This window comes from Lampetra fluviatilis, chromosome 28 (genome assembly GCF_964198595.1).
Source record: "Lampetra fluviatilis chromosome 28, kcLamFluv1.1, whole genome shotgun sequence".
NCBI classification, from domain to species: domain Eukaryota; kingdom Metazoa; phylum Chordata; class Hyperoartia; order Petromyzontiformes; family Petromyzontidae; genus Lampetra; species Lampetra fluviatilis.
In genome coordinates this window covers 11,450,803-11,474,036 of record NC_136302.1, presented here as the reverse complement: position 1 = coordinate 11,474,036, position 23,234 = coordinate 11,450,803, and the positions used below count along the sequence as shown (strand labels likewise).

Sequence of the window (23,234 nt, the reverse complement as noted above, 5' to 3'; positions counted from 1 at the left end):
GCACGCGTGTTCATGCGCTGTCTCCCACGCGGACTTAGTGTGTGCAAGGTGCGATTACTCAAGAGAATGTGGTGGTGGTGGTGGAGGCGGAGGGGGTGGTGGTAATGCCGGATTATCCTAGTTGCAAACGTATCTATAAATGTTTCGGGCTCCGCATTTTCAAGGGCCCCGCGCTAAATGCTTTCAAGCTATTAATTTCGGTTCAGTGATACTGGACTTCCTCTATTGCTATAGTACTATACCGCCTTCGACTTTTACGAACGACCGGGTGTTTAAGGTTAGCGATTTGTCGTATTTGGCTGTATAGCAAATGATAAAAATACAATAACTTTACTATGCAAGTAAAAAATGTGGGTGTTTTAATATTTACGTTTAAAAAAAATATTACTTAGGGCCCCTTTACAACATATGCTACAGGTCCCGCACGAGCTGAATGCGGCACTGAGGTATAGTGGTGTTGTGACTCACAGTAGCGGTGGTGCAGTGGTTGACGCACAACTCTTACCAACCAGGCGAGCCACTGCTGCTGGACCTCCCCTAGGTCGACTCGGCCTCACACGAGTCAGGCGGCGTCGGGGAGATAAAGGCGGTCACCTAAACCCCTCGTGTGCCGTGCCGGTCTCGCTGGGTGCTCGCTAACAGCACTCTAGCCCCACCAGCATGTTACAGGCTACACGTGGGGATCTTTTGATTTTTAATGGGGATCCCCAAAAATACACAATGTGATGGAATATTGCGGTGGCATTATTATTTGGTGAGACTGCGTTGGCACTTGGAGGCAAATAACAAGAAAAATAACAAAGAAAACCTCAACAATTATCGTCGAATTTGTTGAGCGAGGTAAAACTTAGCCCATCAGCATTCCTATCGGGTTTCATTATTTGATTTTTATTATTTTATTATTTCCCTTCTACGTGACTTTACCGAAAGAACCAAGAATACGAAGTAAAACAAAAACTGTAATGTAATTGCAGCAGCCATCTTGACATCGGGCAATTGGTTGGGGCGGGAGTTTGACTTAGCCCATCATCATACCTATAGGGTTGATAAAAAAACAATCAGTACCACTTTGTGGGGATCTCCACAGACTCGCTCCCCGTCACAGGAATGTGGAAAGTTCACCACTGGCTCTGCTGGACAGGGGATGGAGCACCAATGCATCAATGTGGCTCATTTTAGTGGGGTATCACTTGTCACTGATCCTTCTAATCACTCGGAGTAATTATCAAGGCGATAACAGACAGAAAGACATGCATCTGTTTAAGGGGAGCTTCGGTGGCGAGATGTTAACTCCCTCGTCTGGTATACAGGAGGTCGTGGGCTCGATCCCGACCCTGACGCCTGCTGTATATGTGGAGTTTGTGTGTCTCTCTCTCTCCGTGGCGAGATGTTAACTCCCTCGCCTGGTATACAGGAGGTCGTGGGTTCGATCCCGACCCTGACGCCTGCTGTATATGTGGAGTTTTTGTGTGTCTCTCTCTCCGTGGTGAGATGTTAACTATCTCGCCTGGTATACAGGAGGTCGTGGGTTCGATCTCGACCCTGACGCCTGCTGTATATGTGGAGTTTGTGTGTCTCTCTCTCCGTGGTGAGATGTTAACTACCTCGCCTGGTATACAGGAGGTCGTGGGTTCGATCCCTACCCTGACGCCTGCTGTATATGTGGAGTTTGTGTGTGTCTCTCTCTCCGTGGCGAGATGTTAACTATCTCGCCTGGTATACAGGAGGTCGTGGGTTCGATCCCGACCCTGACGCCTGCTGTATATGTGGAGTTTGCGTGTCTCTCTCTCTCCCCCAGTGGTCGCGGGGAATTTCTCTCCGGTCTTTCCCTCGACATGAATAATGAACATCACGCGTTTAGAGTTTGTCTGCCATCAACCTCCATGATAGAGCCGCCACTTCGATGAGCTATCATTTGTATCGACAGGTCGCTTGTTTAAAAATAAAAAGGTCCGTGTAGCTCCAGGGGACATTACCTGATCAAAAGAAAACAGTTTTTTTTGTAGTTTAACTTCAATAAGGTGCACGACAGAATAATGACCTCGCGGACAAACGGCATTTGTCGTCGTAGGGGCCGTCCATAAATGACGTCACGCGATTTTGGACGATTTTTGACCCCCCCCCTCATCACAAGGCGTCACAAAAAGTCAGACCCCCCCCCCTCAAATATGACGTCACAAAGCTCTGCCCCCCCCCCCCCCCCCAAGTAAAACATGCTTCAAATCGCTTTAAACTATTGTCATTGTAGTGCGTATTTAATGTGGCGCTGCACTCTGATGTTGTAGGAGAAAATATTAAAAAGTCTATTTAATTAAGTAGAACGTGTTGTCTATATTTATTTAAAGTTGCGCATTTTGATGTGACGTCACATTTCTCACCGCCCCCCCTCGTCACAAATGTCTGACCCCCCCACCCCCTAGGTACGTGACGTCATTTACGGACGGCCCCTTATGCAACGTTTACCAAACAACCATGTTAGGCACCGCGTCAAACAACTCGGCGTACACAAGCGACCAAAAGTTTGCTAGCAACGCGCTTGCTGGCAAATGACCGCGGACCCTACAGCTGTGGGGGTGAAACTCGGTCGAAGGAGGGTTGCGCAATCGTCTCCCCGCAGTGTAAATTTCTATGGCGAGGTCGCTGTTTTTCTATGGCGAGGTCGATGTTTTCCGTGACACAGTTCGCTCGGATGTTCGACGTGTCACGCGTTAAGCCAGCGTCGCCGTGTACAACGAGGATTTATATATATACACACACATTGTGGACTGTACCCTACACACACTGTGGACTGTACCCTACACACTGTGGACAGTATCCTACACACTTACGCGGTTTAGTAAACGTGGGCAACGTTGGGCCGACGTTGACCACATGGTTAAGACGCACGTCGACACAAGGAACACAAAGACAAAGGTTCCCCCCGTGTAGCCTTCACAGACTGCAGGGGCAAGTGCTGTTGGCGAGTAGCACCTATGAAGGCCGGCACGGCGCACGAGAGGGGATGGCTGGTCAGCAAACCACGCCCGGCCGCCTTTGTCTCCCCAGTGACGATGTTGACTGCACACCGCACCAGGGGGGCTAATTTGAGGCTGAGTCGACCTAGGGGAGGCACGCACACATTCCAACCTCGCCTGTTCAAACGAGCTCGCAGCAAATGCAGTCCGCCCACTTCCCCGTGAGGGGTGGGGGGAGGAGCGCGGGCAGAAACAGGGGACGGGCCGGTGCACGTAGCCTGGCACCCGGAAGCCAGAGAGCGCTCGGGCGTCTCCCGCTCGCTCTCAACCTTCCGTTAGGGGCGACGCCTCCTCGCCTACCTCGACTCCGTCTCTCACCTCTCTCTATCACCTGTCTATCACCTGTCTCTCAGCTCACCTGTGTCTCCCTCTCACTCACCTCTCTCTCTCATCTCACCTGTTTCTCACCTCGACTCTGTCGCTCACCCATCTCTCACCTGTCTCACCTCCCTCTCTCATTTCACCTGTCTCTCCCTCTTACCTGCCTCTCACCTCACCTCCCTCTCTCCCTCTCACCTCCCTCTCATCTCACCTGTGTCTCCCTCTCACCTGCTTCTCACCTGCCTCTCTCTCTCACCTCCCTCTCACCTGCCTGTCCCTCTCTCCCTCACCTCCCTCTCACCTGCCTCTCGCTCTTACCTGTCTCATCTCACCTGTGTGTTCCTCTCACTCACCTCTCTCATCTCACCTGTGTCTCCCTCTCACTCACCTCTCTCTCACCTCTCTCTCACCTCACCTGTGTCTCCCTCTCACCTGTCTCTCACCTGTCTCCCTCTCACCTGTCTCTCACCTGTGTCTCTCACCTCACCTCTCTCTCACCTCACCCATCTCTCACCTGTCTCTCACCTGTGTCTCTCACCTCACCTCTCTCTCACCTCACCCATCTCTCACCCATCTCTCACCTGTCTCTCCCTCTCACCTCCCTTTCTCTCTCCCTCTCACCTCCCTTTCTCTCTCCCTCTCACCTGTGTCTCCCTCTCACCTGCCTCTCACCTCACCCATCTCTCACCCATCTCTCACCTGTCTCTCCCTCTCACCTCCCTTTCTCTCTCCCGCTCACCTGTGTCTCCCTCTCACCTGCCTCTCACCTCACCCGTCTCCGCACCTGCAAGCCGCACCTCGTCTCATCTAACCGCGATGGCGCGACAGTGAGTACGATCCCTGGGGTCTGTGACTCGAGTGGATCGAACACGATCAGATTTCATAAGATTAGATCGAATATGATGGGATCGGATTCTATTAAATACTGTAGTAATGTATAGGATACAATGAGATCAGAATAATGTATTTATGCTGGAGGAATCTGATGAGTTTAACTATTGTTTCACATGTCCAGATCAGTTCGGGTGGGCATTGCTGTGCCTTGTTCAGCCGCGCTGATGGGGAAGAAGGGGTTGTTGGTTTAGCAAGGCTGGAAGAGCCCGGTACCCCCTCGACAGGGGGGTAAGGGATCAAGGGGACACGGTAACAAGGAGTAAGGGATAAGAAGTACAGGGGTGTGGAATGAGGGGGATAGGGGATCTTGTAACCGGGTCGTTACGCGAGTGGGGTCCGTGTGGGTTTGAACTCCTGTGTGTGGACTGCATCGCTTGTCAGTGTAGAGTTTAGACAGTCATGGTAGACTAGTTTGAACTGTGAGTATCGACTGTGGTCTGACTAGCTTGCATTGTATAAGTGTAGACTGTCGTTTGACCCTCGTATCCTGCAAGTGTAGCCTGTAGATTTCGATTTAAAGCTTTCGTGACTGCAGGGATTCATCAATTCCTGAGGACGGCTGCTTGCGTTGTGGCCGAAACGTCGTGAGAATTATTTTATTACGTTTTATTATTGTATTGTTTCCATTCTACGTGACTTTACCGAAAGAACCAAGAAGATGTAGCCTGTAGCTTGGACTGTGTGGACTGTATCGCAATCATATCGTGGTAAGAAAACACGTGGAGCCATCCGCCTGGACGTGATTGATCATTATGAATCCAGCTGCCATTCCACCAAATCTCCGACTCCACCACCAGGTTTTATTCCAAGCAGGCCACAACTCCATCCAATCTAGAGCCCATTCTTTCCCAGGCCCCACTCTATACCAGGCCCGCAGTCCATGCAATACTCTGTAACAGTGCACTGTGGACTTAAAACATTGGTGGGGCACACATCCCTGCACTTGCTCGCTCGCAGAGGGAATTGGTGTAAAATTCAAGCCGAGGTCGACCCACCGCCCTGGTCATCATGCCCAACGTTATGGCAACGTTGGTTGGAGAACCGTTGGGGTCAACTTTGTGCCAACGTCCCACGTCTAAACTGTGGGCATAACTTTGATTAAGGCGACTCGCGTTACAAAAACAACGAAATTTGGACCATATGGCAAAGAGGGTTCATATTGGGGTGAACCTGACGATCCCTGCGCTGCGAGAAGGCCTTCTACACCCTGATCATCTGCTCAGGATCTTGGTCATTATGTTTTGGTCGTCGGTGAGACCTGTTGGCTCCCCCCAGGTTGTTTCCTCTGCCGTGATGCCACGAGCCTCACAAAATTTGCCTGTCGCAGACTTCCGCCACAGATTCCACCTTCCACTTGGGGTCACAAGCCATCGGCGAGTGAATGTACAATGACATATTTCTGGTTGCCGACTACAAGCCACACCCGTCAAACGAGATCTCGACAACGGCACCTCTTCGCCCGCACCGCCACCACCACCCTCTTCTCGGATCACGCTGCTGCTGCTGTCACCGTCCCACAACCTCCCCCCAAATGTGTGAGAACTATCCCGCTGCTGGCGAACAATAGTGGAAACAACGCGGACGCTCGGAATGATACAAATAACAACCTCATTTGAGAACCCAACTATCATCGTACGCCTCGTTGCTTTGACAGTCCTCCTCTTCCTCGAAGACACTGAAGTCACCCATCAACCGCATCAGGACATCAACAGCAGGCCCATGCACGCATCCATCTCCGTTTAGGATGGAACATTAAAGGCAAGCCACGGTGTTGTGATTGCGGCCGTGCAAGCAAAACTATGGATCTCTATAGTAAACCATCTCGAGCTGCTGGGCTGTTTTTTCCGGAATCAGAATATGTTTTATTTATCCCGGAGGAAATCCAATGAGCTATGAAGTTTTTTTTAATTTTTTTTACAAATGTCCAGGAGGGGTGGTCCGGCAAGTTACAGCAACAAACAATACGACACTATAGGAGTGCAAAGCAGAGTAAGAACAGGTAAGTAAGTCACACAAAAATAAAAGTATGCCAGTACAAAGTTCACAAGTACATAATTTCCTGCCGATGTTACAACACCAAATGCAAACTAGGACAATGGCAACAAAACACCGAAAAAACGCGCACAAGTCCCCTCTAATAAAATAGCAACTTCAAATGTCTCGGACTGTGTTAAACAGCCACACCGCAGCTCACAGTCACGTCTCTCTCCTCCTCTTCCCCCCACATCGCTCGGACTTTAGAATCACGCCTCTCTCTCTCATTGTAAGGTTTCCCAAGGTCATGTAAACCTGGCTCGAATGAACAAACGTGATATCTCTTATCTCTATTACAACTTCGACGGCTGTGCTTATTCCTGACCACTTACTTGGACTTCCTGTGTTTTGGTGGGGAGTGGCCTTTGGACCTGTGCTTAGCAAATGTGTAAACAGAAAGAAATGTCCACGCATCTGGCTCTCCGTGCGAGAGAAGTGTTCTCATTCTCAGCTCTCTCGCTCTGTTCGGCTGAATCACGCCCGTGCCTGGTGTTACGGTCTCGCCGGACATGTCTCCACCCCTCGTCCCTTGAAAGCCACCACCTCCGTGTGATACACAATCCCCTAGAGCCATTGACACCATCGCTGCCGGCGGGGCAATAACAAATCTGTTTGCACGAGATAATATCAATCTGTCGAGCGACGGCTGTAACCAAACAGTCAAGAAAAATAATAAAACGCAAGCTGCCAAGCCGGTTCACCAAGTGAGCGCTGCTTCATTTGTTACGTGATTCGCCAGGAAACGCGCCAACGGATTTACATAGAGACTCACAGACTTACGCGGGAGCTTACAGATGTACACACCGACACGTCGACTCGAAACAACTCAAGAGATAGCTCGTTGCGTACGTATGTACGATGAACTTCATTCGCGCCGTACGTAGCCAACCGTGCAAATCGGAGGTGTGACACCGAGACCTGTAGACTTGCATAGAGACCCACGCACGGAGTTACGTAGCCCCATAGACTTACATTGAGGTCAATGGTCTTACATAGTGAGCCATAGGCCTACACATATCCGTAGATTTTTTTGTGATTGCCCATAGACTCAATGTAATCGATATACTTGCGTAGACTTACACAGAGACCCACAGGCTTATAGGGAACTTATGCAATAAATAGTAAAAACAGTACACAATACACAGCTAGTTTCATTGATTAGGATTTACCCTGTGAGCCATTTGGCTCTTGATTTGGGTTCAACCGCAACAAACGATAATTGGATGAAGGCCTCCCCATGTTTGCGTTGCTCGTGGGGGTTGTTTGACCATACTTCACCATGCGAGCCAATAACTCAAGTCCGGCTCATTTTCAACAGCAGAACGCGTGCAGGTTGTTCTGAACACACGTAGATTTACCAACGCAGCAGGGTGTGCTGCTCACAGACGGCAGGACGACCACATTTTCAACCCATGAGAGTTTAATGTCTGCTACTTATCTAGACTGGACTAATCCGATTAACTTATGAAGCTCTTTTTGTCCAGCAGCTGCTGGAAAACAGTTTGCTGCTTCTGCTGCAGCAGCTACAACTGCTGCCCCTACTGGTGCTTGTGTGCGTGCGTGTGTACACAGTAGTGATACTACAATCATTACATGCGTGCCGTCTGGGTCCCCTGCTGCAGGTGGTTTCACCAGGAGCTGGATGGGCCCAAGGCGGGGGAGCTCCTCATGACCTTTGGGGACGAGGGCAGCTTCCTGGTGCGACGCAGCTCCACCAATTATGATGACTACGTCCTCTGTGTCAGGTGCACATGCACGTACAACGTCTCACAGGGAGCTGGTTTGTGTGTGTGTGTGTGTCTTGCGTGCGTGTCCATGTGGACAGCGGTCGTGCAGCGGTTAGCGCTACAAACCCGGGGACCGGAGTTCTATTCCCGCTCACGGCCAACATCGGTGACGATCGTCTGAAGCGGTCCTGGGCCTCCCCGAGGTCGACTCGGCCCCAATTGAGTATCTGCTGCGATGTGGAAATTTCACCACTCGGGAGACAAAGGTGTCAGGGAGTGGTGCTGGCCACCCACCCCCTCGTGTGCCGTGCCGGCCTTCATTGGTGCTCGCTCACAGCAACTTGCCGCCAAAGTCTGTGAAGGCTACACGGGGGATCTTTGTCTGTGGTTCAGTGGGGAGTGGTGGCGCAGCAGTTAGCGCTACGCTGCCCTACGAACCCGTCCACCCGAGTTCGATTCCTGCTCACGGCCAAAAACAATGACGGTTATCTCTGAGCCGGTTATGGGCCTCGGTTGACTCGGCCTGAAATGAGTACCTCTCGCCGCCATATGTACCTTGAACTTCTTTTGCACCGTACGCAGGCAGGGGGACCAGGTGCATCACATCAAGATCCAGCACACGGGCGACGTCTTCGACCTGTTCGGTGGCGAGAAGTTTGCGGTGCTCGACGAACTCGTGCAGTTCTACAGCGAGAACCTGGGCCTCCTGGTCCTCAAGGAGGGGGGCGACCCGGTAGGCCACGGGGGAGTAGCAACGTGGGCTGGGAGGATAAAGTGCCGCAGGGGCGTGGGGTGGGGAGGTGTGGGGGTGTGGGGGGCATAGGATGGGAGAGCGTGGAAGCACAGAGATGTAGGGGCATGGGGTGGGAGGGCATGGGATGGAGGGCGGAAGAGTCACGGGCCATGGACATGAGGGCATGGGGTGGAAGAGGAAAAGTGAGCATGGGACAGGGATATGGGGAACGTGACATGGGGGACGACGTCATAACTGACTTCGATCCCGACCCTGCCGTCTGTTTATTTGGAGTTTGCATGTTTCTCCACCGTGGTCGTGTGGATTTTTCCCTGAGACCTTGGGGTTTTCCCCTCCGAATCTAGAAACAACGTCACGTGTTTAGAGTATTTGGCTGCTATACATTTCCACGTGATGATAAGCCAATTTCGTTGAGCTGTCTTTTGTGGGCAGGTTGCTTCTGAAAAAGAGCTACATAGCTCAGTGGGCCTTACCTGGTAATATAAAAATAGCTTTGCTATAGATTATAGCTTAGGGGCCGTTCATAGATGACGTCACGCACCTGGGGGGGGGGGGTCAGACATTTGTGACGAGGTGTGACGAGGAGGGGGGGGGGGTTGAGAAATGTGACGTCACATCAAAATGCGCAACTTTAAATCTAGACAACACGTTCTACTTAAATAAATATACTTTTTAATAAATGTTTTCTCCTACAACATCAAAGTGCAGCGCCACATTAAACATGCACTACAAAGACAATAGTTTAAAGCGATTTGAAGCATGTTTTATCTTTTTTGGGGGGGAGCAGAGCTTTGTGACGTCATATTTGAGGGGGGGTCTGACTTTTTGTGACGCCGTGTGACGAGGTGGGGGGGGGGTTAAAAAATCGTCCAAATCGCCTGACGTCATTTATGGACGGCGCCTTATCTCACTCAAGGGCTTCCTCTTCCTCCCGTTCTTTCTTCTGCGCCCCCTCCTCCACGTCGCGCACAGATTTTGCTCAATAAGCCTCTGCCGTGCCGGGAGCCGACGTCCAACCGCTGGTTCCACGGCATGCTGCGCGCCACGGAGGCCGAGAAACTGCTGCTGGCACCCCGCGTCTCCGCCGGCTCCTTCCTGGCGCGCGAGAGCATGAGCAAACCCGGGCAGCTCGCGCTCACCGTGCGATCCCAGGACGGCGTCGATGGCAAAGGAGGGCTGCCCGTGATCATCCACGTCCAAGTGCAAATAAAGGTGATTGGGGGGCGGGGGGTTGGCAGTTCGCGATGGGAAGCACACTGCCTGTGCAGCGGTAATGGTAAGGTGGTGAGCGGGGCAGCGAGTTCGGGACGTGAGAATGAATCTGAATTTATCTCCATTTTGACTTTTTTACACGCTTTTTATTAACTCACTCTGTCTGTTGTCGTTGTCGTGTCCTCAAATATTGTAACTCGATTTTAACTCACTTCCCAATGTGGTATCGACTGCAAACTTGGTATACTTACTAATAACAATACTATATTCTATCATAAAAAAAACACATTTGAAAACATGTTTTTTTTATATGTTATGTTTCGGCTTGGCTATAATTGTCCACGGTAAACTGACGTTGGCTGTAAATGACCACGGACCCTTACGTTATGGCAAGCTTCGGGGCCACTTCCTGGAGTCGTGGAGTTCTTTCATTACTAGTCCGGTACATTTCATTAAAGCGTGTTTTTAAAAAAAGTTACAAAAAATATTACTTATGGTGGTCATTATCCCTGCAGCGGCGGACCCGTTCATAACTCGGACTGCCAATCCAGAGGTGGATGGTTCGAGAAGAGAGTTTTCAAGCTGAGTCGTGATGACGAATCGAATCAATAATAAATCATATTACGTCGTACTCCGATTGTAAATGTTGTGGCTTGGCCCTCCAACACACCGGTGGTGCTGTACTAGTGATGAATTGGCACGTTCTGTTTACGTGACAACCTTTACTAGTTGGCTGTGCCGGGTGGTGGCGGGTTTGAACGACACACATTTACGCGATCTAACCCAAAAACACCTCTTTTGGATATTACAATACATTACTTATTTATTTATCCAGAAGATCCACATTAATGAGTCGTGGGACACTTGTTCTGCAGGGTCCTGCATTGGATTTTTATTTTAAGATGTTTTCAGCCAATTAACGACGAGGGTATATTATACGTGTGTGAGCAAAACCACGTGCAAAAGGGGGCAACACGCTATCCCCGTAGAGATTGACACAGATCGCGATTAGTCCACTTGCTGCACTGCCTTCTCCTGGCGAGCCGGGGTATGGCACCTTGGGAAGGGAGTTTCACAAAATGTGTGCGATCCACCAACCCTCGCTGCCTCTACAGTGCTGGATTTACAGGTGTGACGAGGGTGATGAATCGCTGCTGTGTTGGGTCGATATGCGTGCGACGTAGCTGTGAGGAGCAGTCGCCTGTCGCACGGGAGTGGTCACATCCACACTGTGTACCTGGGTGCAGGAGGAGCGCTACAGCATCGGGGACGGAAAGGACTTCGATTCCCTTGAGCAGCTGGTGGATTTCTACCGCAGCCACGCCATCACGGCGCACACCAAAAGCCACCCCGACCATGAGTTCATCCTCACAAAGGTCTTCCCCTGATGTCCTGCTCTCTTGACCTCATGGCCTCTTAGTTCGCTGGTCTCCAGTCGCGCTCTCTGCCATTCTTCCCAGCTCTTGATGTCCCTGGCTCTCTCTCAGCCCCCAACTCACAAACTCCCTTCTCCCCTCCGATGCACCACAGCCGCTCTGCACATTGAGGCCTAGACGGCTTGGACCTCCTGGTGTTTCTAATCTTCTGGTCTCCCAGCATCTCGTGTCTCGCTGTCTCCTGATCCCCCGCCCACACCTGACAGCCACTCTGCACGTCAAGCCTGCTGGCCGCTGAGCTCCCCGCTCGCGTGCAGGAGCTCGAGCGGAGCAGGCACGGGGGCTCGCAGTATCCCCGTAGGAGGCCCTATGGATCTGTGGGAAGGCGGTCGTCCTCCTACACCAACGGCTTCGGCCTGGAGTATGAGGTGAGACCCCGAGCACCACCTTCCCAACCAACTATGGCCACAGACATCGGTCAGATCTCATGACCTCCAAAAATGATGATGATGATAATGTTTATGATGATGATTATAGTGATCACGGCGATGATGACGTTTGTGATAGCAATAATGATGTTTGTGGTGAAAATTATGGTGTTAATGATAGCGAAAATGATGGTGATGACATCGATTGTGATGATAATGATAATATTGACTTTGGTAGGTTTGATGGCAATGATAGCGATGAGGGTGATGATGCGTGTTTGTGAACAGTGCACTCACCTGAACAAACAATCATTTTGGTTCCATTCCCACTGACTGCCGTGAACCCCACTGACCCTTGGATGTTCCCTTGGTGACCCTGTGACCCCTGGTGACTCCCATCAGACCTTGCAGCTCAACGAACATGCGGAGTTGACCAGAAACGTAGGGAAAGACCCATGCAACAAGGGCAAGAACCGCTTCAAGAACATCCTGCCATGTGCGTGCAACATCGATTCTAGCAACTTTGTCTATTGCAACACTGCCACTGGAAGTATCACCACGAGAGACTTTGTCACGAGCAGCATCGTTGCTAGCAAGATATACACCGACCTTTGTCAATATCACGTAATATCGCTCCTGGCAACATCGTCACGAGCGGTGTCATCACTTGTTTTGTCACAAGCAACGTCATCCATCACGACATTATCACGGGAAACATTTTCACAAGCAATTTCGCCATGAGCTATACCTATAGCAACATTGTCACAAGCTAAATGATCAACATCAACACCGTCACTAACTACATAATCTGCAGCAATATTATGAGCAACATTAGAATTTTTTATTATTATTTTATATTTATATTATTTTGTTATTTCCCTTCTACGTGACTTTTTTTCGAAAGAACCAAGAATATGAATCCCTGCAGTCACGAAAGCTTAAATCAAAATTATATCATGTCTGTTTGTGTCAATTCGGCCTAAGATGAGTACCTGGTGCGGTGTGCAAACATCAGCACCGGGAAGACAAAGGCGGCCGGGCGTTCTGGCCACACCAACCCCTCGTGTGCCGTACCGGGCACCCTCTAACAGCACTTGCCCCAACAGTCTGTTGAAGGCTATGTGGGTGATCTTTGCCTTTGTGTGTGTGCGTGTCGGATGCCTTTAGTCGACAATACACGCGTGGTGCTGAAAGGAGGCCAAGACTACATCAACGCAAATTACATCGTGGTGAGCCGGGGAGACAGGAACAGGGGTCTGGCTGGGAGGGGTCTTCCCCCGGGATCGGGGTCAGCGATATGAACCGGGCTGGCATTAGCGATTGGGATTGGGTTGGGACTTGTGTGAGGGTTAGGGCTAGCTATAGGGATAGTCATCGGGCGAGTCATAGGGATAGGAGCTCGTGATATGCGTAGAGATATGGTTAGAGTCAGTGTTAGTGTTATTCCCAGTGATAGGTTTGCAGTTAGTGTTGGTGCTGATGGGGTTAGTACAAGGGATCGCAGTATTAGTAGTAGACAGTTCTAATGCCGCAGCTGCTCGAATCTGGACTCTACGATCATCATTGTTTCATCGACGATTATCGCCTTTCGTTCCCACGCACGACCACACTGATCTGCCCGGCCGTGCGTGCAACGTCCGACATCTCATTTCACGTTTCCATTCTCATCTTCCCTTCCCTTGCCGCTCTCCTCCCTGCGCCCCACTCCGCCACCCCCACCTCACTCCCCCGGGGGCGAAGGTGAAGACGGGTGACGCGGTGCCCCAGTGCCGTTACATCGCCACGCAGGGCTGCCTGCAGACCACCGTGGCCGACCTGTGGAGTATGGTCCTCCAGGAGCGTTCCCACATCATCGTCATGGCAACACAGGAGGTGGAGAGAGGCAAGGTGAGGTGCTGCCCCCCTCGGTCGCCACGGCAACCGGACCGGGGTTTGTTTTCCGCGCCGCTGTTCTCCTCCCACGATTTTGTCGCGCTTGCTCTATTGGCGCCGCGTCTCGAGACGAGAGGATCCATTTGGTACCACGGCAGAGCAGTGCAAGCTACTTCCGGGTTAGAGATGAGGCCCATGGAAACGGATATCACAGAGCTACCACCGAGATCACTTGTTGATGGCCGAGGTCAATTTCGTCGACTTCGCTGTGGCGCGACCTTGACACTCAAACGACCCCGACCTCGGCAAACCCACCCAGCCCACCCAGCCCACACAGCTGGTAATCTAGCACCGTGGAGGCAGCGAAGTTTGGTGGATTACCGCGCAAATGTTGCGAAACTCTCTTTCCGTGGACGTTAAGGAGGAGCCATCCCCTGGCTCACCAGGAGAACGCGGTACAGCAAAGTGCGAACGGAGATTGTGCCTTCTGTACGGGATCGAGTGTTACCCGCCCACATGTGTGGGTTTCTTTTCTGGGTGCTCCGGTTTCCTTCCACATGTATCAACGACGACTCAATTGGCTGATAACACCTCAATACGTAGAGGACTGCAGAGCTTCGGGGAGGGCGGAATTTGGTGCCGGCTCACTGCGTGAAAACATTTGCAGGGGGAGGAGGATGCCGTGTTTTTGGTCAGAGAGAGCCAAGGTGGACAAGGGCTCTTCTCTGCGCTTCATGCCTCTCTCCCTTTCTCACCCTCTTCGTCCCTCTGTCACCGTCCCCACGCCGGCCCTGCCCCACGCAGAACAAGTGCTTCCGCTACTGGCCGGAGGTGGGCTCCCACCGGCAGTTTGGCCGCGTGATCGTGCGGTGCGACGAGGAGCGGCTGAGCAGCGACTTCACCGTGCGGGTGCTGCATGTCACCGTGGTCGGCCACGTGAGTCCACGCACGCGTGCACACCGCAGACTCGCCCCCCCGCTCCCTCTCCTCCCTCTCTCTCTCTGTCTCGCCCCCGTACGAAGACTCCGTGTGAATTCCGTTAAAGGAGCTGGCGATGGCCGAACAAATACCTCGGCGATCGGTTAAATCACGAGTCTAAATAAATACAGTACGCCGCCACAGTCGTCACATATCTGTCCCTGCACAGTGAAAAAAATTATTTACACATTCCATCAGCCACACGCGCGGCCTTCTGGGAGTGCATGATTTCAGTGGCATTGCTTCAACAGAAGCGAACTCTGGGCCGGTTTTGACATTCGGTGCCTCATCGACAGTCATGTTTTAATGAGCCAGTGCCATTTTTTTTGCCAGATGTTAGATATGGGCACTGGTTTGATGGAAAATGATGTAATACATCACTCACAATTATAATATAATTTGCGTTGCGGAGAATGAAAGCAATCACAAGTCTACTGTCTACTGCGCTATGAAGAAGGGCCGTTGCCTAAAACGTCACCTTTTGTATTTTTTCCCCGTTAAGGATGCACCCAGTTATTGTTGATGACTGTGTTGAGGTTTCTGTTTGTTAATTGTGCTTATGCACCACTGCCAACGCAGTAGCAGCAGCAAGCAGCTGCACCAAATTATTTGTTTACTCTCTGGATAATGAGATTTTGTGGGTTATAACGTTTTTCCAGGGCACGGTTGAAAATGTCAACACAAGTCGGAGCATTTGAGTGTCCAATCGCGTGAATGCAGCTGATCTCAGACGCGCGATGGAGAGGGAACTTTCATTAAATCCAACAGTGGTGGCCGGTGATTAATCATGCGGCTGGGCACGGAAGCCTCTGTGGGTGGGGGGTTGGGGGGTAGGAGGTTGGAGGGGGACTGGGGGCTGTATGCAATTCACATTCTGTTTAACGCGTCGACTTTCGCGACCAATATGATCCATAATAAAGGTTTTTTTTGGGGTTAGATCACGTAAATACAAATGAATTTCGTACTTGAATTGTAAATGTTGTGGGTTTACTCTCCAACTCACCGGTGTATTGAAGTCGTAACTAATTGGCACATTTTGTTACGTGACAAACCTTACTAATTGTCTGTGTCGGGTCGTGGCGGGTTTAACGGCACATTTATATTTAGGCGATCTAACCCAAGAGAAACCTTGTTATGATTCTACATTCTGTAAGTAAGCCTGACTCTAATTAGGTCCCCACATCGTGAAGAGAGAATCCTTGCCTGTAACATTATGGCAGTTCACAAGCATTTATTCAAGTAATAGGCCTGACCCTGCTGATGAGATACGAAATGTCCAGGCCGGTCCAGAGTTTTTATTTACGCCCCCACCCCTCTCTCTCCCCCTTGCCCCTCACCTGATGATGATTGCTTGTGTTGCAATCGAAACGTCGTGATTTATTTTATTTTATACCTACGTGACTTTACCGAAAGAACCAAAGAGTATTTTTATTTGTAATAAACCAGTGCCGTTGGAAAAAAAACCCACTCCCAGAATGCCGTGCACCCAGTGGGTTATGTAAATTATAACTTGTTTTTTACGTGGAGAGACAGATGTGTCGACCGGTGCGTATTGACTTGCTTATTTATTTTATTTCGTTATTCATATTCTCCGCAATGAGACGTGTGATTACTGCATGTCATAATGAGCCAGGTAAATGTCGTTATGGTTTATTCACATTTGCCGGTATTGACGAGTGGGGCCCGGCCTCTGTGGCCGTGCCGATGAGGCGCCACTCAGTCGCGATGCCGAGTCGAGATTGTCACCGACGGTGGTGCCCTGTGTCCCGCCTGTGTCCCGCCTGTGTCCACGCAGCCCGGCCAGGGCCACGAGGTTTACCAGTTCCAGTTCAAGGCCTGGCCAGATCACGGCATCCCAGAGGACCCCCGGCTGGTGCTGCGATTCCTGGACGAGGTCAACAAGGTTCAGAGTGCGGTGCCGGATTCCGGCCCCATGATCGTGCACTGCAGGTGGCTAATTGATAATGACAAAGGCGTGGTGATGATGGTGGTGATGATTACACTGCACCGGTGCTTGGCTCTCTGTGTGAGTCAAGGGTTTCTATGTGAGCATCTTGCGTCCCTCAGAGAGGGACTAATTGATCATTGTAATACAAAGGCGGCAACCTGCGGTGATGATGATGATTGATGATGGATGATGATTGATTGATGTTGATGATTGATGTTGATGATTGATGTTGATGATTGATGTTGATGATTGATGTTGATGATTGATGTTGATGATGATTGATGATGATTGATGATTATGATTGATGATGATGGATGATGATTGATGATGATGGATGATGATGATGATTGATGATGATGATGATTGATGATGATTGATGATTATGATGATTGATGATGATTATGATTGATGATGATGGATGATTGATGATGATTATGATTGATGATGATGGATGATTGATGATGATGATTGATTGATGATGATGATTGATGATGATGATTGATGAAGATTGATGATTATGATGATTGATGATTGATGATGATTATGATTGATGATGATGAATGATAATTATGATTGATGAGGATGATTGATGATGATTGATGATGATGATGATGATTGATGATGATTATACTGCACCAGTGTTGGTCTCCACCAGACCGGTCATCCTGGGGGGAGCCGCGTGGGCTCATTGTGCCCGTCTGCTGGAGGAAGCAAGCGCTCGACTTGGGCAGGGGCAGTGCTCGCCCCTTCCTCTCGCCCGCTCGTGTCTGGCTGGCCGCGACCATCGAAACGTGTCTCCACCGAATTCTAACGTTAGCGGGGACGCCGTTTCTCTCCTCCCAGTGCGGGCATCGGAAGAACGGGGACCCTCATCGTCATCGACGCCCTCAAGGAGCAGATCAAGCAGCAGGGTGGGGAGGCGCAATGCCGTTTTATTATTGTTATTATTACGGTACATATTCTAATTATCTGCTTAATGGAGCCATGGGATGGTTTGTAATAGAGGCATCTCCATTCTGCCATATCAGTGCTCCCTTCAACAGACCCCTTGTTCAATTGAGTCTTCATCCTATCAATTGAGGCACGATCGAATTAATTCAACCATGAGCCATGGTCATATTAAATTGATCCATGATTAATTTATTGATCAGAGATTTAGATAATCGAGCTCTGTTCCATTCGATGAACTCGTGATCCTGTTAACCAAGCCATGGTCCAATTAAATGAGTCATGATCCGTTCAATCAAGTATTAATCCTGTAAATCGACTCCGGATCAAGTTCATTGAACTGGGCCATGATCCTGATAATCCAGTCAATCGAGTCACAAGCCCTTCAAATAACGATCCTTTGTATCGCACCATGATGCTGTAAATCGCACCTTGACCCATCTAACTGGACTATAGGCCCAATATCGAGCACTCCCTAAAATTCAAGCTGTATTTCTTTGCCCTTGCTGTGCCCCCCACTCCCCCTGTACCCCCCCCCCCGCTCCCACAGGGCTGGATTGTGAACTGGACATCCCTAAGACGATCCAGGACATGCGGAGTCAGAGGTCGGGGATGGTGCAGACTGAGGCGCAGTATGCGTTCGTGTACAAGTGCCTGGAGGTGTTCGTGCAGGACATGGTGGCAAGTCGCACGGCACATGGAGGCATCATGGTCACGTCTATGCGCCGCTTCTCGGTGGCAGCCCCAACAGTCTGGAAAGCTATCCCTCTGCACATTCGCAGCATCACCTCAATCGCCTCCTTCAAGAGACATTTAAAAACTCACCTCTACAGCCACGCGCTTTCGAGCGACTCTGAGCTTGGCTCCGCGCCTCTGAGTTGCGGCCGTTATGTCCGCAAATTAGCGCGTGTTATAAATTGCATTATTATTATTATTGTATCGTCCGTTTTTAGTTTTCTGAATCATTAATAGGATGTCTCTGAATCGATTTAGATTCCAATCGATACACTCATGCGTTGTCACACGTCTTGTGACGCGCGATGATATTCGATGTAGCCACGAGCGAGGTTGCCAACTCCTGGCTTTTGGCCGGCGGACGATGGCAGTACAGCAAGTGGGACTAATTTTCATCTGTAGGGGGATTGAGCGTTATCCAACTGCGCAATGCGTGGGTTTTCTATGGGTGTATGAACACGTGAATGGAGTTTTCCAAACATCCCGCCGTAGGATCACAGAGCTTGGGCAATTGTTGGCGGCGGTTCTTGCTACCTCCTTGCTTGTCTGCGGTTTCCCACGTCTCTGAATCGTGCTGTCTATTGAGACTGAACGAAACATTGTGCACGTTAAAAAGTCTAACTTATTGTTATGAGGAAGAAGAGACCACCCCATGAGTGGTGGCCGAGTGATTGCGTCGACAGGAGGCCATGTGACTGTCTCCCACCGCTGCCTTCTCCACAGAATCAGAAGCTGGAGGGAGGCGGTACTGAGCAAATGGAGGAGAAAAAGTGAGAGCCTACATTTACTCATTCATATTCTTAGGTTTTTTCGGTAAAGTCACGTAGGTAAAAAATTTAAATTAATAAAAGTAAAATAAAAATATCAGCCGCACCTAGTTTACACAACAAAGGCTCATTCCTAACAGCGTGCTTCAGCCGCACCGAACCTCACAATTATAATATCCAGGGCCTACCTTGGCTCCTTCCACCCTCAACCAGTATATATACAAGGACTGTTTTCTTGGAATTTCTCTTACTTGATACAGCTATCGTGCTGTGACGGTTCCACCTGAAGACGGAAGCTTGTGTTGCCTCCGAAACGTCGTGATTTTATTTTTATTTTACTTTTATTAATTTTTATTTTTTACCTACGTGACTTTACCGAAAAAAACCTAAGAATATGAATCCTTGCAGTCACGAAAGCTTCACATCTAGAATTTCTCATTCATGCACGCTAGTAACGGTGTAATAATTCGAGGTGGATCGATTCGTGCCACTGACTCGGCACTGAGCCTGCCGCTTTGTCGCTGAGAGCGTCTCTCGATCAGCACAATCAGAGTTGGCGCTGCCGACTCGAAACTGACCGTGGATTTTTGTCCATATCGTTATGGGTGTCTCTTAGCCACCCACAACAACACCCACAGTGGTTGCTGCGCTCCTGGGTAAGAGGAATCAGGGGAGCAGACGGGTGCAAGAGGATCAGGGGGGAGAATGAGGGATTAGGGGATCAGAGGTAGCAGGAGGCTGTGGTGACCTTGATTCTGTGTGTGTGTGTATGTTTGTCTTTTGTGTGAATTCAGGCTGAAATCCATTCCCATCTATGAGAACATAAAGCCTGACAAGTTCAGCATAACCTTGTGCTGACAGGAGCACGTGATACCGGCTCACCCCTCATCGAGTGACCCCTTGCCTACTGACCCCTCCGACTTATACCTCTAACTTTTGACCCCTCACCTACTGAACCAGTCACCAGTTGACCCCACGGACTGACCCTTCCCCCCCCCCCCCGACAAGACTTGTCTCATGAGTGATGACAATTTCAGTCTTGGAACGTTGTGCCAAGTCTGTCGCTCGGTCTCACGCTGTCTCAAGATGGGCGATTTTAATTTTTGTATATTATTTTTTACTTTAACGCTTCCCGAATGAGGTCATCATTTGTGCGTTAGCTCTGTTTGTCCGAAATGTACGGGGCCCCACGATAAATTTCGTGAAGGAGATCAGATATGAACAAAACTTTAGTGTAAAGTTGTATTGTTATTAGGGACTTGCGCTGGAGAAAACCGGTGGAATTGACCAAAAGAGTTGCCCAAAAACTTGGGATACGCAAAATTTACTGCGCAGTCAACATGTAACGTCGGGGCCAACGTTGGAATGTTTACCTGATATTTACAAACATGCAAACGCGATTGGCCCTGACAGCTACTGTTCGGCAAATCGGTGGATGTTGGTAGGAAGGGGATGGGTGAAATAATGAATTGCCCCTCGCGGGAATGGCCATCAAAGTGGATTTTGATTCACAACTTCCCAGTAAAAATGTAACGTTAGGCCACTGTTGGACCAACCGTTCCAACCAAATGTCAACGTTGGCTCAACGTTGACATGCTTACTGGGTCGCTTTCCAAGGTGGGTATCAGATCTCCTTTCAACACTGCAAAATGCCGTATTGCAAGACTGTGATTTGATTTCAGTGTGGAATTTGACATGCTTACTGGGTCGCTTTCCAAGGTGGGTATCAGATCTCCTTTCAACACTGCAAAATGCCGTGTTGCAAGACTGTGATTTGATTTCAGTGTGGAATTTGACTCGAGTGTGAATTATTCATGACAAGGGCAGGGAATTTCCTCGCCATACAGCCAATGGGAAATGGAGCAGCCCCTGATTGAATTCGTTGATTACGTTTAAACGTAATTCACGTGTGTTTATGAAGTGGTCACCCGGCGTGGCAGTTGATAGGATGGGGTAAGTTCATTAAATGCACCTCCCATCGCCTCAGTCCACCCAGAAGTGTGAACGGGTTCAAATGCAATCGATTGGCTGATCGCACGTAGCGGGGTAAAGCGTTGGGTGCTGCTACCTCTTTAGATACGTCCGGCCAGCGTGGAAGAGTAGGCCAAAATTCCCTCTGGAGGGGCTACCGCGAGCTTCTGCCAGCAGTGGCCTGAACGAGCAATTGCAGGGCTGCTCCTTTTCCTTTTTTTTCTTTTTTTCAAGTTCACAAACAGTAAATTAACATGCACGTTAAGTGATGGTAATAATGAAATACGATTGTAAAAGTAAAAATGTTAATATATCAGATAATCACAACATATTTCTAATAATTATTACAGTGTTAGATATTGTTAATACCATGTAATATTTTACGTAATTTTTATAATAAAAAGTACAATGAAATATCAAATATGTATAATGTTATAGCCAAATTCAAATAAATATATTATTGAAATAAATGCAGTATAACTGTTTTAAAACTAAAGTATAATAAACTATTTTCATCTTACCAGGTAAGGCTCACTGAGCTAGATCGCTCTCTTTCAGAAGCGACTTGGCCACAAATGAAAGCTCAACTAAGTGGCTTACCGTTTGGAAGAAGGCAGTAGAGTAAGTTGACTAATCTGCATCTGTTTCCATCTGTACAGGGATTGAGATGCCCTCTCTTCCATGCGTGGGTTTTTTCTGGGTGCCCGAGTTTCCTTCCACGTGCATAATAAACAAAACTCACCATTAATTCACTGAACACATCTTAAAATAAATGCCCAATGGAGCGAGACGCTCTTGAAAAAGAGTAGTGGGTAATCAGTCTGGCGTTCCTGGTTAAAATAAGTTATTTGTTTTTTATATGATTGAACGAATGCGTCGGTTTCCGTGGATGTGCTGCTGTGTTGCCGGGTAGTGCCGGGTGTGCCTTCAGCGTGACGTTCGATTGTTTGTTGAATTCCTGCAGAAGCAAAACGTCGGACATCGAACTGAAAAACGTTCAGTACAACCTGGAGAGCTTCGTTTAATTAGTTGCGGGCTTTATAAAAGCGAGCGTGGTCTTCATTTCAAAGGCAAAAATGTACCCAAGGTACAATTTTGTCCATGTTAACTGCTGATGTAGCTGGATTGCTAGTGTTATATGCATTTTATTCGTACAAATACAAATTGCCTACATTTTGCTTGGGCCTTTAAGCGTTCCAATTTTGCTCATAAACCAAATCAGTTGTGGCGCATTTGCCCATGTGACGTAATAATTTGTTTTGAGTGGCTCTATCGATAGATGGTGGAGGGTTGTACTGTAGTTAAAAACTGACATAGCGTCACGATCGAAACCCAAAAGAAACCAATTACGAATGGATTTCTCGTGCGCCCATGCAGAGCTAAACTGCTTTGTGACCTCGTGTGACTAAACCTCACGAGACCACCACAGCTCACGTGCATTGCGTAGCCCCCCCGAGAGGCGCGCACAGAATATCTCTGATCCAGATGCGTGCCCGACATATCGAGGAGCAAGGTGCATTGTTGTACTCGACGTATACGCTCCAACGCTTCACCAACCCGCAACGTACTGGTGATGTGAAGTATGTGGTCAAATAACCAGCGTGTGGCTTGTAGGGGCGACCTGAAATCTAGGTTGCAGTGAATTGACAAATGATCCTGTACAATCATGCATTGTTTTTTTAAATGTAATGTCATAAGCACTTACATTTGAAGGGATATTAGTGAAATAATATTATAAGAGCAAAATATGAGAAATCAACATTGTTAACGAAAGGAAAGTCTACATTAAGGCAGGAGGCAATGTATTAAACCATTTGCATAAACCCTCGTTAATTGGCTGCAAACATCGCAATGCATGCGCCGCCTCTGTGTGTTGCGGCTCGCGAAGCGTGTGATACAGTCGCGTAAATGAACGCTGCTATATATAGATACAAAGGTAATCGTATTAACTCGATAATATTTTGCATTCACGTCATTACCCAAGTGATGAATTGAGTTTCTTGCAGAAAACCTCTTGAGAGAGGGAGGAGCCAAATGTTTTGCATTGCTCCCAGCCTCGCTTATTGTGTCTGCTGACAATGTTGTTGTTGTTGCTTGATGTTTTTGTTGATGTACACGCTTATCGCCACTTCGTGCGAGTCTTGTGGTAATGGTGTTGATTCCCCGCTAAGGTGAGTCGTGGGAAGTACAGTCCTGCACTGTGTGATTTTTAAAAAAAATAAAACACGTCTGCGCGTCTCTGTCTCGTTCACTGG

The 23,234-nt window shown here is 49.1% G+C and overlaps 1 protein-coding gene across 2 annotated transcripts; it reads left to right on the top strand.

The window, feature by feature from the left end:
• The first annotated feature begins 3,926 nt into the window (after positions 1-3,926).
• Positions 3,927-23,217, top strand: LOC144942782 (tyrosine-protein phosphatase non-receptor type 11-like). Of its 2 annotated transcripts, none has more exons than XM_078869709.1 (15): positions 3,927-4,162; positions 7,886-8,008; positions 8,573-8,723; positions 9,717-9,956; positions 11,204-11,332; positions 11,599-11,760; positions 12,163-12,256; positions 12,928-12,989; positions 13,507-13,647; positions 14,437-14,568; positions 16,406-16,560; positions 17,402-17,469; positions 18,057-18,187; positions 18,965-19,011; positions 19,803-23,217. In XM_078869709.1, exons 1-15 carry the CDS (start codon positions 4,152-4,154, stop codon positions 19,864-19,866), a joined length of 1,710 nt encoding a protein of 569 aa, XP_078725835.1. In that variant the 5' UTR covers positions 3,927-4,151; the 3' UTR covers positions 19,867-23,217. The 2 variants fall into 2 exon arrangements, with proteins under 2 accessions (XP_078725835.1, XP_078725834.1); XM_078869708.1 differs by having other exon boundaries at positions 13,501-13,647.
• The last annotated feature ends 17 nt before the right edge of the window (positions 23,218-23,234 follow it).